This window comes from Indicator indicator, chromosome 3, assembly GCF_027791375.1.
Source record: "Indicator indicator isolate 239-I01 chromosome 3, UM_Iind_1.1, whole genome shotgun sequence".
In the NCBI taxonomy this organism is placed as follows: Eukaryota; Metazoa; Chordata; class Aves; order Piciformes; family Indicatoridae; genus Indicator; species Indicator indicator.
This window is the reverse complement of record NC_072012.1, coordinates 2,953,540-2,968,234: the sequence shown is the minus strand read 5'-3', so window position 1 is coordinate 2,968,234 and position 14,695 is coordinate 2,953,540. Positions and strand designations below refer to the sequence as shown.

The 14,695-nt window shown below is 43.0% G+C and overlaps 1 protein-coding gene across 1 annotated transcript in view; it reads left to right on the top strand.

Annotated features, from left to right (window-relative positions):
* NAV3 (neuron navigator 3) overlaps positions 1–14,695 on the top strand; it is a 367,296-nt gene that overhangs the window by 164,079 nt on the left and 188,522 nt on the right. Inside the window, exons 6-7 of the mRNA XM_054399920.1 lie at positions 3,098–3,166; positions 5,948–6,087. Of these exons, the coding sequence (XP_054255895.1) occupies positions 3,098–3,166; positions 5,948–6,087 (209 nt within the window). The remainder of the gene's footprint in view (positions 1–3,097; positions 3,167–5,947; positions 6,088–14,695) is intronic.

The window sequence follows — 14,695 nt, the reverse complement described above, 5'->3', positions numbered from 1 at the left end:
AGAGGTGCTGTAACATGTCCAGAGGAGGACCAGGAGGATGATCGGAGGGCTGGAGCATTTCCAGATAAGCACTGTCTATCCATGGGCCACCTTACCAACACCACTGAGATTAAGTTATTTGGTGTTTCCAGCTACTTTGGAATTGTGTTTTATGAGGCAGAAGAGCTATGATATGCTAGGGCAAGGCAGAGTTTTCAGCGTTTTCAGCAGGTGGTTAGATGCATCTTATTCACTCTGTTTTTCCAGCTCACTGTCTGTGTTAATTGTGCCATGTATCATTTTACCTTTTACAACATAAGTGCACTGAGGTTTTGTTTGGCATGCCCTTTCTCTCACAAGCTTCTTCCTTCAGTCACTGCAGATAACCAGCTGACCAGTTCTAGATTCCTTCATTTTAAATACGTTTCTACAAATGAGGGGAAGATCTTTGCTCCTATGCCAGCCACAAAAGCAGAAGCTTAACAAAACCTCCTACGCCACATGGCTTTGGCACTGTATGTCTCACAGAAGCATTCAGCTTGGAAAAGACCCTCAGGATCACCAAGTCCAACCAATAACCCTCCTCTACAAGGCTCACCCCTAAACCTCAAGCATCACATCCAAACCACCTTTAAACACATCCAGGCTTGGTGACTCCACCACCTCCCTGGGTAGCACATTCCAATCCCTGACCACTCTTGCCATGAAAACATTTTTCCTGCTGTCCAGTCTAAACCTACCCAGTTGCTGCTTGAGGCCAATCCTTCTTGTTCTAGCACTAATTATCTGTGAGAAGAGACCAGCAGCAGCCTCTCTACAACATCCTTTCAGGTAGTTGTAAACAGCAATGAGGTCTCCCTCATGTCCCCCAGACATTATTAAGACAGATAGCTGTAAGTGAAATATAATGCAATAAACTAATGACTAAATAGATTTCAAATGCAGAATCTGCATTGATTAAGATTCTGTCCTAGCATATTACAATTCCCACAGAATTCAGGGTCATATAAAAGAGGACTTTGTCAGCATTACTGTGAAGATAGATATATTGAGATAGATATATTGAGAATTGAGTTCTGCTTTCATATATTGAATGATTCCTTTTGTGGTGAGTTGAGAATTCCACACTCCCCCTCCACCCCAACATGAAATTCCTAGCCCAGCTCAGTTGCAAACAAATGAAGCTGCATTTACAAGCAAAACTACAATCTACAATGAAATGCAATGAAAATGTACAAATATACAATATTTACATCTATTTACAGGAATTTGCAATTGATAAACAGCACAGGAACCCCCCTGGACAAACCAGGGGAGCTGCTAATAACTTCCCCACTCCCTGCCTGCTTTTCTCTATCCCAAAGGACAAGAGAAAGAGCAGAGAGTTGTTTGTTAGCACTTAGGCACAACAAAGAACACAGCCAAGGTCAGCAAAAGCCAGGGGGAGCACCAGCCAGAGTGGAGGAAGAGAAAAGAGAGTGAGTCAGTTTACCTATCTCAATTTTGTGGCAGATATCTGTCCAATGGGATTAGAGCTTACCATTCTTTTCCTTTTTACACCCACTGGTGATTTATTTACATTCTACAACCTTCTGTTCAAAATCTGTGGGAAATTTTCACGGCACAGCCTGAAACTTTTTTTTGCCCTCTTACCACTGAAATACTCTTCTTCTTCTTTTTTTTTTTTTATGCATATTCATTGTGTGCACACTGGCTGCTTGTCATTGGCAAGCACAGAGGCTTGCCCCCCTTGTTGGGGTTTAATTTGTTGCGGCTTGTTGCCCCACTTGCTGGGGTGAAATTTGTTAAACTAGCAGTAACCACGCAGCTCATTCGGGTGCCACGTTGTCCCTTGGTTTGTGCCTTTCTTTTGGCCCACCTTCAGGGCTTCTTGTGCCAGAATGGGAAGATTTTTCTCCCTCTAAGTCTTCTCCCATCTGCTCTATACTCAGGCTATCTGCTTCAGTGGGCTAGCAGAAATGGCTTAATACTTTTCTGGTAGACTCGGTGCCACCAGGTGTTTCTCCTTAAGTGCTGCTGGTCTGTAAAGCTGGGACCAGCACGTTGTGGTTTCTGCTGCTGCTCAGAACAACTCTGGAAGATGCAGAACTGTGAGAGGCAAAAGCAATCTGTGACTATATGAGTTTCTGCTTACTCAGTTCTCCACCGCTTCCTTAATGATGCAAGGAATGTGATGTTTTGGTTACACCTAGCTTAAACACCCATCTATATCCTTAAGCTGTGTGGATCCCAAAGGATGCACCTGTTTACAGTAACTGAATTTATCTGGCAGGAGGCCTTGCCTTGGCTGTACATTTGAGATATTCCCTATACAAATATCTAAAAGGAGAGTGACCTAAATTTGCTATGTAGTAATGATGCCTTGTTGAATGTCAAAAGGAGCATCCAATTTTTATCCCTGCAGCACAGCCCATCTTCTGTTGCAGAAACACTACTTGGATGCCTTAATAGACAAAGGTGAATTTTCCTATGGCTTTCCTAAGGAAGCCTCTGATTCATTGCCTGGGTAGTGCATCACATGCATGACCTGTAAGAGTAATGACAATTACGATGGGATGCTTCCTCCATATGGCTTTGCTGTCAGGAATTCTTTAGCAGGAGTCTTTCTGTGTCCACCTTGGATCTGGGATACCAAATTCCTTCCTGAATGCCAAGCTGTGAACCCAATCAGGTTATTGGAGAAAGCAGCAGCTCTGTGTTTGTACTCAGCACTTTTTGTGGATGAAAGAAATAAAAAAGACACAGAGCTTTAAGGTACACTCTGTCAGAAGAGCTAGGCTTTAGTAATTCAATCAAACTGTGGAAATGTCCCCTCCTTGTCTACTCCTAAGATAGTTCCTAGCAAATGAGATGTTATAGCACTATCCATTATTTCATGATCTGTGCACTACATCTGTCATTAAAAAAAAACAAAACAAAACAAAAAAAAAAACCTGCATGTTTGCATTATTTCATATTTTTGCCACTTAATTTTGTGTTTTCTCTCCATGTTCAGTTTTGCATTCCTTAACTCATAGTTTGCTGGTAAGTGTGTTCTTTCGATACATGTTCAAAACAAATTTCTTTAATTCAATTTCTCTTGTTTCTTCTCATACAGTCTCACAGCCAGATATGCAACTCAGTCTAATCACAGTGGAATTGCAACCAGTCAAAAAAAGACATCTAGGTCAGTTAAATATCTCTCATTTCTTGCTCATTAGTGATACTCAAGCAAGTATATGCCCATTGATATTTTATCCTTTGGACACAAGCAGGCATTTAACAAGTGTGTATTGATGCCATGCGTGCAAGCTTTGCCACGATGAGCTTTGCCCCTGGGAAGCCATGTGTGGACTGGAAGGACCTGATTTGTATTGTAATAGCAGCAGTATTTCTGGTTGGAATGTATCCTGCATGTCAAATACTGGATGTGGAAGATTAGTTGGTGATTTTAGTGCTCTCTGGCTGAAAACTGTAGTCAAGAGTGAAAAGAATTTTCAGAGCCCATCCCAATTCCCACTAGATGTTTTGCATCTCTTGAAAAGCTGAGTTCCCAGAGCCAAGCTTGCACAGCAGCAAACCAAAGCAGAATAAAAAGAACCACTTCCAAGAGTTACTGCTCCATCAAGAGGTAGCCTGCACACAGTCTCCACTAACAAGATGCTTTGTTTTGGCAGTGAATTTGACAGAGACGTGTGTAGGAGCTGCCCTGTCTCAGATTTCATCAGTACTTTTAGTTCATCATTTCCATGAGCACTAAAATCTACAAGCCAGACTGCAAAAGAAAGAAATTGAGCTCTAAAGCTTACTCTTGGTTCTACCTTTTGTTTGTATTGTCGGTGTGGGGGGATTTCAGCTCTCACACTGTTACAATACATTTATTTTGTTGCGGGGGGGGGGGGGGAGGGGGATAATTAATGTGTTCATTAATTATACCTTTGCTGTGCAGTTCATTGGTGAGAACAATGAACTCTCAGTGGCATCACCTCCAATAAGGATTGTGTTTTGCAGTGTAGCACACTATCTCAATTCGAGTTGCTGAATGATTCTCTTGGAATGAGCTCTATGCCACAGTCCAGTTGCTTTGCACCTGCATTTTATAGGCCTTCAGCTTTCCTTATTGCTGATGCTCCTGTCTTGTCCACTTTCAACATGTCAGAGTTAACAGTCTTACTGTCTAATGCTTTAAACCTGTGGCAGTGTTTCCGAAGCCTTTTCAGAGGTATGTGACTTTGTCCCTTGTTTGTTATTCTCCTCTTTGCATTTCCTTAGCTGCTTAACACGATTCTGCAGGAGCGATTTAAAAACCCGAATTCCACTTAGAAAAAAAGAAAAAAAAAAAAAGACAGCAAGTGAGGTAAACTGGAAAGTGTGTTAGAGCAAATGACCTCATGTACTATGTGCTTGCTGTGGCAAGTTCTCAAATTCCAGCATGCAGAATCTGTGCAGAGCTGTTGCACGTTTTAACAGGACAGAGGAGTTCCCAAGCGTTGCCTTCTCCTCGCCTCTTTTTTTTCATTACCTTTGACAAACAGTCTCAGGACCCTTACTGCCTGTCAAATTAGGGTAATGAGAAGGAGCAAATGGTTTTTTGAGTTTGTTTGAGTGCATTCTTCAGGGAACAGAGGATGGCTTGAATCTGTGGGTCATGGTAAAGGTTAGCATGTGTACAGCTGTGGAGCGGAGACAGTCTGCTCAGGGCTCGGCACAGAGACTAGCAGGGCAGGCTGGCGGCCAGAAGGAGCCATAAAAATGACTAATGGATTAGCTGAGGCTTGAATTGATAAAGGAAGGGAACGTGGAGCTGTTTGCATATGTGCTCTAGTAAAATGATTTGAACAATTCTGTTGTACCAACACATTAAAAAAAATAGATTAAAAGTTTTGAAGAAGTGGAACCTTTTGTAATTCTTTGTAAGACGATTTCTTTCTCCCTTCTGGTGTTGCTCTTTCATAACTTAGAGAGTGCAAGAACTCTTGATACATTAACTCTTAGAATAACTGTTATTATAACTAATAGAATAACTATGAAACTCATCACCTCGTTCCAATAAATGAGAAGCAGAAGGCATTCGCCTATGGCAAAAAGCCTCTTGCTGATTCCAGTATTTCGTTTTGTCTACAAGATAAGAAAAGCTGGCAAAGAGTAGGAGTGCTCACAAAGGTGTTGCAGAAAATTGGAAGCAAGTGTGTCTTGAAGAATCTATTAGAGGACAGATTCAGACAGGAACCAAAAACAAACCAAAAAAAAAAAGGGTTGTAGGCTTACACAAGCCAGGGACATCAGACTTATGTTTTTCCCTTACCATAGCCACAGAATAAGGTTCAGATGGTGGCAGCAAATACTAACAAATGGACTGCATAGTTTCCATTATATACTTTTATCTGAAACATACACATGAAGCCAGAGCACTTGGAAAAAAAAAGATCTATTGTCAGTATTTTTCATTTAAAATAGAAGGTGGCAGTGCTTTAGCCAACAGCCCCCTGAAAAAATAACCAAATGTGGTAACCAAAACCCCAGCTTTTATGCTAAACACAAGCATGAAACATTTATTTACTAGAGTAAGAGAGAAGAAATATTCCTCAGCTATGTGTTGTTGTGCTTTCTAATCACTTCCTGTAACATTTTCTCTTCAAAAGGGAAAGGTTTCAATGAAAGCTGGCATTGCACTTTAATGATTGATTAGGGTGAATCTGTTCTAGCAATGTTAATGGCAAATGCAAAGCATCTTCTTCCATGTCCTGTGACTCTAGAAAGCAGCTTTTCCCCTTCTGTGTGCCTAAGGGTAAGCCTTGACTTTCATTTGTGGAGTCGAACTAATTTGAATCCTCCTGTTCATTGTTGCTTCTCTGAGATCTGTGTTTTCAGTTATTGGCTTTAAAACCTGGTCTGATGTGTGCATACTGCCTCCTCTCTATGTTGCATCACATAAAGATGTATTGATTTTTTGATTCCACCATTCCAGGCTTCCAGGACCCTCCAGGGTGCCAGCTGCAGGCAGCAGTACCAAAGTCCAGGGAGCTTCTAATTTAAACCGGAGAAGCCAGAGCTTTAACAGCATTGACAAAAACAAGCCTCCACAATATGCAAACGGGAATGAAAAAGGTAAGTGAGTGAAGTTGCTAAGATTGCTTTACATAACACACAAGAGGGGAAAAAGAAAACCACCCAAAGAACCTGGCCACAAGGTCAAACAAGTGAATGTAATATTCAGACTCCCTAAGGAATGTCGCAGCCACCGCTCAGAGGGCAGCTGCTGGCTGCCTGCAGAGTGCAGGATTCCTTAGCTGACCAATTCCTCAGCAGGCTGCCTAGAGCAAAACAATCACATTCCATAGGTGCCCAGAACAACAGCCTCACATTGGCACCCTTGGATTGGAACATGCTGTTGAAGCCACCTCCTTGACATGCTGGCAACTCTCATTGGGAAAAGATTTTAGCTTACAGATGTGGTTAAGTGTTTTACTGGTTAAGGGATTGATAACAAAGAGAACAGAAACAGCCACTCTGAGCAAGAGTTACCCTTTGGGTAGGGGCTTAGGAACAGCTTGGGGGGTTAGGATTGCTAGGGAACTTCTGCTTCTACTTCTGGTTGGGGCTTTGGTGTAGGGATGATGCTAGGGATATGCTCAGGACTTCTGTTAGCTGCTTCATCTGTTAAGGGCTTCCAAGACTTCTGCTGTTAAGGATAGTCTAAGACTCTGTAATGTTGGGGATTCTACAGTGCTACAATAAAGGACTTGTGGGAGGAATTCTGAGATTCTCTGCTCTCTGCATTTCTTCATCTCGTTGCTACATGGCATCAGGGTTCCTGCCTTCATTCATCACCCTGAACCTATGAAGGAAAACCTATGAAGAGAGGGCTCTGAATTAGGACTTGGGGTTGAGTGGTGGTTGAAGTTGAGAACTGAAAACTTTTGAGATCTCTGATGGAAACATCTCTGGGTGATTTTTCTGAAGTGAAAACAAATCCATACTGGATGCCTATAATCTTGATCCATATTCAAGCCTATTCGTACCCAAAGGAAGACTGCAATAATCTGGGGGGGGGGGGGACTTCACATCTTTGCCTCTAATTGGAGAAGCAGCAGAATATTGCATTTGCAGCAGCATATTATATTCACCTTTTCCTTCAGAATCCTACCTAGTGGACCTATAAATCTGAACAGAGGATTGGGAATTAAGTCAAATGCAATTAAATTTTGCAGGGATTTGAACTCAGGGTTTGTGTTTTACCCCCTTTAAATATGAACTGCTGGTATGGAGACAATCTGAGTTCTCTTTCAGTCCTTCTGTTTCTCCTCCCCTGACACAGCTTTCCTGGAAAATGTGCCTTTTGAGGCTTTATCTCAGAAAGAATACTGGAAAAAAAAAATTCAGCTTTCTGAGTTGTATAACTAACCCAGCTCCTTCCCCCCTTCTTTCTCCCTTTGTGTAATGAACAACATTTTATTCATATCTTCGGGTTAGAATACAGTTAAAAACGATACAATATACATAGTGCCCGTTTGCATCCTTGGGGTCTGTGGGAGGAAGAAGTATGCAGTGAATGTTCCCCATCCAAGCAACAGGCAGCTCTCCAGATTTTTTCTATAAAATTCTGATGAGCACACTTTTGCCCCTAGCTCTATCTGAAGCTATGAAGCCATCTTTTCAATAGCGATTTCTGTCGTTTTGCTGTCAGGGTTGAATGTTTCAGATAGTTCTGAAGCAGGATTGAGTTTTGCCAGGGACTTGGCTGTGGCAAGGCATCCAGGCTAAAACTAGAAAGATCAGAGTGAAAGCTGCACAGGCACTGCACAGCTCACAAATGCCATAAGTTGGGAAGTGGGAGATGTGGCTGCTTGGGTGAAGGTAGGTACAGCAGCTTAGGTTTTAGAATTGCTTCCTCGTGTTGACAGAAGTCTACTGTGGAGAAATGTGAGAGGGAGATGATTCAAGGTGAGATGGTTGTAGATCTTAATGTTTGTAGCTTGGAAACTGTGTTTTGACTGCTAAGGTTTGTGTTGCATTGCAGATTTATGTGGGGTTTTTTTGCACGATGGATTTCTTTACTTTCCCATTCCCTTAGAGCAGAGAATGAGAAGCTTGATGAGATTCTTAGCCAAGTCATCACTTAAAGGAGGATAAGGAATAGCTTTTTTTTTTTTTCCCTTTGGTATATAATCATTAAATTCATTTTACAGGACACAGCAAACGTGATGTTGCCTAACTGCTATATCTGAGGTGGTTCTGTCTGCTCTTCTTCCTTCCTTTCAAAATTAAAGGAATGGATGAAAGACCACTGATTGTTACAGGAGAATAGAAACCAAATGCAAGTTTGTTTTACAGTACTTGTCAGAGAAAGTAACCACTGCGAATGCAAGGACAGTGAAGTGATGCTAATTGTAATACCCTAAAAGAACAGATGAGAAGTTTGTTGTGACTTCACCATGCTACTTCTTTGCCTAAAGAGGAAAACAGCTGAACCATGCCATTTAAAAAATCTGATTATTATAGTGGCTAACCTTTTAACATTACACTTAAAATTCCAAGTAACCCTTTGATTGTTTTTTTCTTTTTGCAAGTATTTGAGAATGCTCTTTGACCTGAGATTGTGAAGACTTTGTTCAGAAAGAGGCATCAACCCTCACAGCAGTATTAGTAATAATAAGAGACACCCCTTGAAAAAACAAAATAAAGCTAAACAAAACCACAAAAAGTATCACTATGTGTTGAAAAACTTATTTTTCCTTACAGTGTGGCACACAATTATCTTCCTCTTTCAAACTTTGCTGAGTTGGGGTTGTTCAGTCTGGAGAAGAGAAGGCTCCAAGAAGACTTTCTTGTGGCCTTCCAGTATCTGAAGGGGGCTACAAGAAAGCTGGGGAGGGACTTTTGAGGGTGTCAGGGAGTGACAGGACTGGGGGGAATGGAGCAAAACTAGAAGTGGGTAGATTCAGATTGGGTGTTAAAAAGTTTTTCCCCATGAGGGTGGTGAGACACAGAGCAGGCTGCCCAGGGAGGTGGTGGAAGCCTCATCCCTGGAGGATTTTGAAGGCCAGGCTGGATGTGGCTGTTAGCAACCTGCTGTAGTGTGAGGTGTTCCTGTCCATGACAGGGGGTTTGCAACTGGCTGATCCTTGACTTCCATTGAATGGATATGCAGTCCACATATTTTAATTCCTGAGATATAAGTCCTATAGTAAATAGCTTGGAATTCTGCATAAACTTAGGTGGAAAATGAAGGTGCTTTGTGCTTTGTGAATAGTCGTTAGAAGTTGGGCCTTCCAGACCCCTTCAAGGACAGACCATCTGCTCTGCCCTGCTGAGGCTGCATCTGGAGTATTGTGTCCAGTTCTGGGCACCTCAGTTCAAGAAGGACCTCAGGGAACTGCTTGAAAGAGTCCAGCACAGAGCTGGAATTAAAGGATTAAAGGAGTGGAACATCTTCCTTATGAGGAGAGGCTGAGGGAGCTGAGGGCTCTGTAGCTTGGAGAGGAGGAGCCTGAGAGGTGACCTCATTGCTGGTGCTAAAGATGTGCAGGGGGAGTGCCCAGAGGCTGGAGCCAGGCTCTGCTGGGTGATGCCCAATGCCAGCACAAGGGGCAATGGTGGAAGGTGAGGCATAGGAGGTTCCATGGAAACAGGAGGAAGAATTATTTCCATGTGAGGGTGACAGAACACTGGAAGAGGCTGCCCAGGGGGGTTGTGGAGTCTCCCTCTCTGGAGGTATTAAAGACCTGCCTGGCTGTGTTCCTGAGTGATGTGCTCTAGGTGATCCTGCTCTGGCAGGGGGGTTGGACTGGATGAGTTTTTGATGTCCCTTCCAGCCCCTAACATCCTGTGATTCTCTGATTTTTCGGTACATTTTTCTCTGCTCTACACAGTTCTGTATGTGCTCTAAGAGCCCCCAGAAACGATGCACAGCATATGGCTTGTTTAAAAGTCAATTATATGTAGCATTGAAACCTATTCCTTCACAACACTATTTCCAGCTCAGTCACAGTGAGGAATGGATATGTATTCACAGAGTTAAAGAAGACCTGAAGTATCATGTGACATAGGCCTTTTATTTATAGCATCATTGAGTGGTTTGGTTTGGAAGAGACCTTTCAAGTCATCTGGTTCCAAGCCCCTGCCATAGGCAGGGAAACTTTCTTCTAGACAAGGTTGCTCAAGTCCACATCCAACGTGGTTTTGAACACATTCAAGGCTGGAGCCTCCACAACTGCTCTGGAAAACTTGTTATAGTGCCTCACCACCCTCTTGGTGAAGAATTCCTTCCTAATGTCTAATCTAGCTTCATCCAGTTTGATGCCCATTAGACCTCATCCTATCACTACATGCCTCTCTAAAATGTCCCTCCCCAGCTATCCTGTAGGCCCTCTTTAAATGCTAGGAAGTTGCTCTAAAATCTCCCTGGAGCCTTCTCTTCTCCAGACTGAACAACCCCAACTCTCTCTGCCTGTCTTTATAGAAGAGGTGCTCCAGCTTTCTGGTCGTCTTCACAGCCCTCCTCTGGACCCACTCGAGCAATTCCATGTCCTTTTTCTGTTGGAGACTCCAGAGCTGGACACATTACTCCATGAGGGGTTTCACAGTTCATGAAGTAGAGGGAATCACCTCCCTCAACCTGCTGGCCAACTCTTCTTTTGAAGCAGCCAAGGATAAGGTTGGCTTTCTGGGCTGCAAGCACACATTGCTGGCTCATGTGGAGCTTCTCATTTAGTATCTCTTGATTTTGCACATCATGAATCTTAGCTCCTTGGCTTAGGTGGTGGTTCAGTAGCTCTGTGAGTGATTGTGAGTTGTACTCTTTGCTGAGTACAGCCCATATTTCACCCTCAGAGGCAACTCATTACTGTCACACAGGTAAGCTACACTCTGTGTAGCTGTAGTTAAGTCCTGAACACAGAATGCACCTAAAAAAAACCCAAAAGATATCATTAGCTGAAACTCATCTGTGGATGAGTTGGATGGTTGGTTTTGTGTTTGTTTGTTTTTTTTTTTTTTTTCTGGACCTTCACAGAATCGCAGAATCAATAAGGTTGGAAAAGACCTCAAGGATCATCAAAGTCCAACCTGTCACCCAAGACCTCATGACCACTAAACCATGGCACCAAGTGCCAAGTCCAATCCCCCCCTGAACACCTCCAGGGATGATGACCCCACCACCTCCCTGGGCAGCACATTCCAACGTGCTGCTTATGGATGAATTCCACAGAACACATCTGCTTTTCAGGTCACATCTACCTGTTTCTGACAATAATAGAAAGATGAAAATAAAACTATGAGAATGAAACTATTTGAGTCAAGCAATGATTCACATTGCAGGACACTTTGAGTCCAGCAAAGGGATGATGCTCCAAATCAAGTCAAATTTTAAAAACAAATAGTTACACTTTAGAGCTGCATCTAAACACTGCTAAGGGTCTGTGTGTCACAGAGGTGAATCCCTTGGTTTCCCTCTGAGGAACACTGTTCTGGGACTCCATTGTCTGATGATGCAAAGCTGTTGTTCATCTGTGGCCAGTATCAATGACTATTGAGAGCTAATTTGTTTGCATTTCTTCTAGTGAGAGTTTTTTGCAGTTTCCCCTGGTGGTGTTCCCTTCCTGTGCTCCTTTGTCACAGACAGCAGGACAGGGACAATTCCATGAACTGAATTCTTTTAATCTCATCAGATAGAGCTCCCACTCCACCAAACATCCTTACAGATGTGTCCTTGTGGCTCTTCCATCTTCTACTAACCTTTTGTATTGAGAGTGACTAAAATGAGATATTCTGCTCTAGGCACCTACCTGCTAATCAATATTTAGATTATTAGTACCAATCTGTGCTGCAGTGAGGGAGTCATTGTCACAGAGGTCCTTTCTTCTTCTACAGCACAGATCACAGAGAAGGTCACAGATGAGGTCAGTTATATAACAGGCTCAAGTTTACCCTACCACAGGATCACAGGATGTTAGGGGTTGGAAGGGACCTCCAGAGATCATTGATTCCAGTCCCCCTGCCAGAGCAGCACCACCACAGAATCTAGCACAGGTGGCACAGCCATGCTGGAACATGTCCAGAGAAGGGCAAGAAGGCTGGGGAAGGGACTGGAGTACAAGCGCTATGGGGAGAGGCTGAAGGAGCTGGGGGTGTCTGGCCTGGAGAAGAGGAGGCTCAGGGGAGACATTATTGCCCTCTACAGCTACCTGAAAGGAGGTTGTGGCCAGGTTGGGGTTGGTCTCTTCTCTCAGGCAACCAGTGACAGAAGCAGAGGGCACAGAATCACAAAATCATGGAATCAACCAGGTTGGAAAAGACCTCAGAGATCATCAAGTCCAACCTATCACCCAACACCACCTGGCAACTAAACCATTGCTCCAAGTGCCACATCCAAGCTTTCTCTGAACACTTCCAGGGATGGTGACTCCACCACCTCCCTGGGCAGCACATTCCAATGGCCAATTACTCTTTCTGGGAAGAGCTTTCTCCTCACCTCGAGCCTGAACTTCCCCTGGCACAGCTTGAGACTGTGTCCTCTTGTTCTGGTGCTGGTTGCCTGGGAGAAGAGCCCAACCCCCACCTGGCTACAACCTCCCTTCAGATAGTTGCAGAGAGCAATGAGGTCTCCCCTGAGCCTCCTCTTCTCCAGTCTCAAGCTGTGCCAGTAGAGATTTAGGCTGGATGTGAGGAAGAAATTCTTCCTAGACAGAGAGATTGCCCATTGGAATGTGCTGCCCAGGGAGGTTGTGGAGTCACCATCCCTGGAAGTGTTCAGAGAAAGCTTGGCTGTGGCACTTGGAGCCATGGTTTAGTTGGTCATGAGGTGTTGGGTGATAGGTTGGACTTGATGATCTCAGAGGTCTTTTCCAACCTGGCTGATTCTGTGATTCTGTGAATCACTCTGCATCAAAATCACCACAAGGTGGGGACAGATTTCATGTAATGAAGAGGTAAAGCTAAGTTCAACTGAGCGTGCAGAAAGCCAGGAATGATGTGCAGCTTCGAGTAATGCACTTGGGCTAAAAGAGGAAATAAATCTTTTGATTCCACCTCTTTAAGCATACAGATAGGCTCTCAATATTTTCTTTGAGAGCATGGAGCCCACATTCCTTGCAGATACTCTTTAAACTGAAGGTTAAAGGCAGGTTAAAGTTCGCTGTAACTTTTTGATGCTGTTTATGGTTTGTGACAGAGGGATCAAGAAAGCACCAGTAGCTCCAGGAAGCGGTGGGGCCTTTTATTATGTATGTAGCTGTTGATGGAACAGTAAATACTCTTCCTTTGACAATTTCCCTCCTCACTGTGTTTAATAACATAGAGGAGGAAATATGGCAGGGCAGACACTCTTCTTTTTAATCAGAATGCTCTTTTCTCTTTCCTTTTCTTTTTTTCTTTTCTTTTATTTTCTTTTTTCTTTTCTTTTTTTCTTTTCCTCTCTTTTTTCTTTTTTCTTTTCTTTTCTTTTCTTTTCTTTTCTTTTCTTTCTTTTCTTTTCTTTTCTTTCTTTTCTTTTCTTTTCTTTTTTCTTTTTTCTTTTCTTTTCTTTTCTCTTTTCTTTTCCTCTCTTTTCTTTTTTCTTTTCTTTTCTTTTCTCTTTTCTTTTCCTCTCTTTTCTTTTCCTCTTTTCTTCTCTTTTCTTCTCTTTTTTCTTCTTTCCTTTTTTCTTTTATTTTCTTTTTTCTTTTATCTTTTCTTCTTTTCTTTCTTTTCTTTTCTCTTTTATTTTTTCTTTCTTTTCTCCTTTTCTTTTCTTTTTTCTTTTCTTCTTTTTCTTTTCTTCTCTTTCCTTTTTTCTTTTCTTCTTTTCTTTTCTTTTCTTTTCTTTTCTTTTCTTTTCTTTTCTTTTCTTTTCTTTTCTTTTCTTTTCTTTTCTTTTCTTTTCTTTTCTTTTCTTTTCTTTTCTTTTCTTTTCTTTTCTTTTCTTTTCTTTTCTTTTCTTTTTCCTCTCCTCTCCTCTCCTCTCTTCTCCTCTCCTTCTCTGCCCCTTCCCTTCCCTTCCCTTCCCTTCCCTTCCCTTCCCTTCCCTTCCCTTCCCTTCCCTTCCCTTCCCTTCCCTTCCCTTCCCTTCCCTTCCCTTCCCTTCCCTTCCCTTCCCTTCCCTTCCCTTCCCTTCCCTTCCCTTCCCTTCCCCTCTCCCCTTTTAGTAAAACTAACAGCCTGAAGCCATACAAATGTAGCAGAATCAATTCTACAGAGCATGGTGGCCTCCCACTGCTCACAGAGTGCTACTTGTGTTCTGCATTAGCTTTATGTATTTTTAGGGTGAGCTGCTCTGCAAAACTCTTGGGAGAGCTAAAGAGCCCAATCTTCCTGCAAGCTTAGTGCAACACAAGATGTGTGCAGGAGGGTCCTTGTGCCCACTCAGTTCTGGGCTGTCAGCCATGGGGGCTGATGCCTGGTCTAAATTAAGGAAGCCTGAGGGTTACAGTGATTTCCAGCAGCTGCTGTTGGCCTCAGGCTGTCTTCCAGGCTGTCTGAAGCTCAGCAGAAAACAGCTAGGGCCTGGCCACAATTCTTGCCTTGGGTGCAAAGGAGGGATCAGCTCTGCAGCTGCCCAGCAAAGCTACTTCATGTGCAGGGTGCCACCTGGATCTTGGCCATTAAGCCATAACAGAACCTGGCCCAGAAAATGTTCTAAGGGACCTCTGACCAGTTAACATTTTCTTGCCTAGTAATTGGACAGAGCAGAGATGCTTGAAAACTTCTGTGAAGGTGGACTGAGTTCATTTAGCACTGT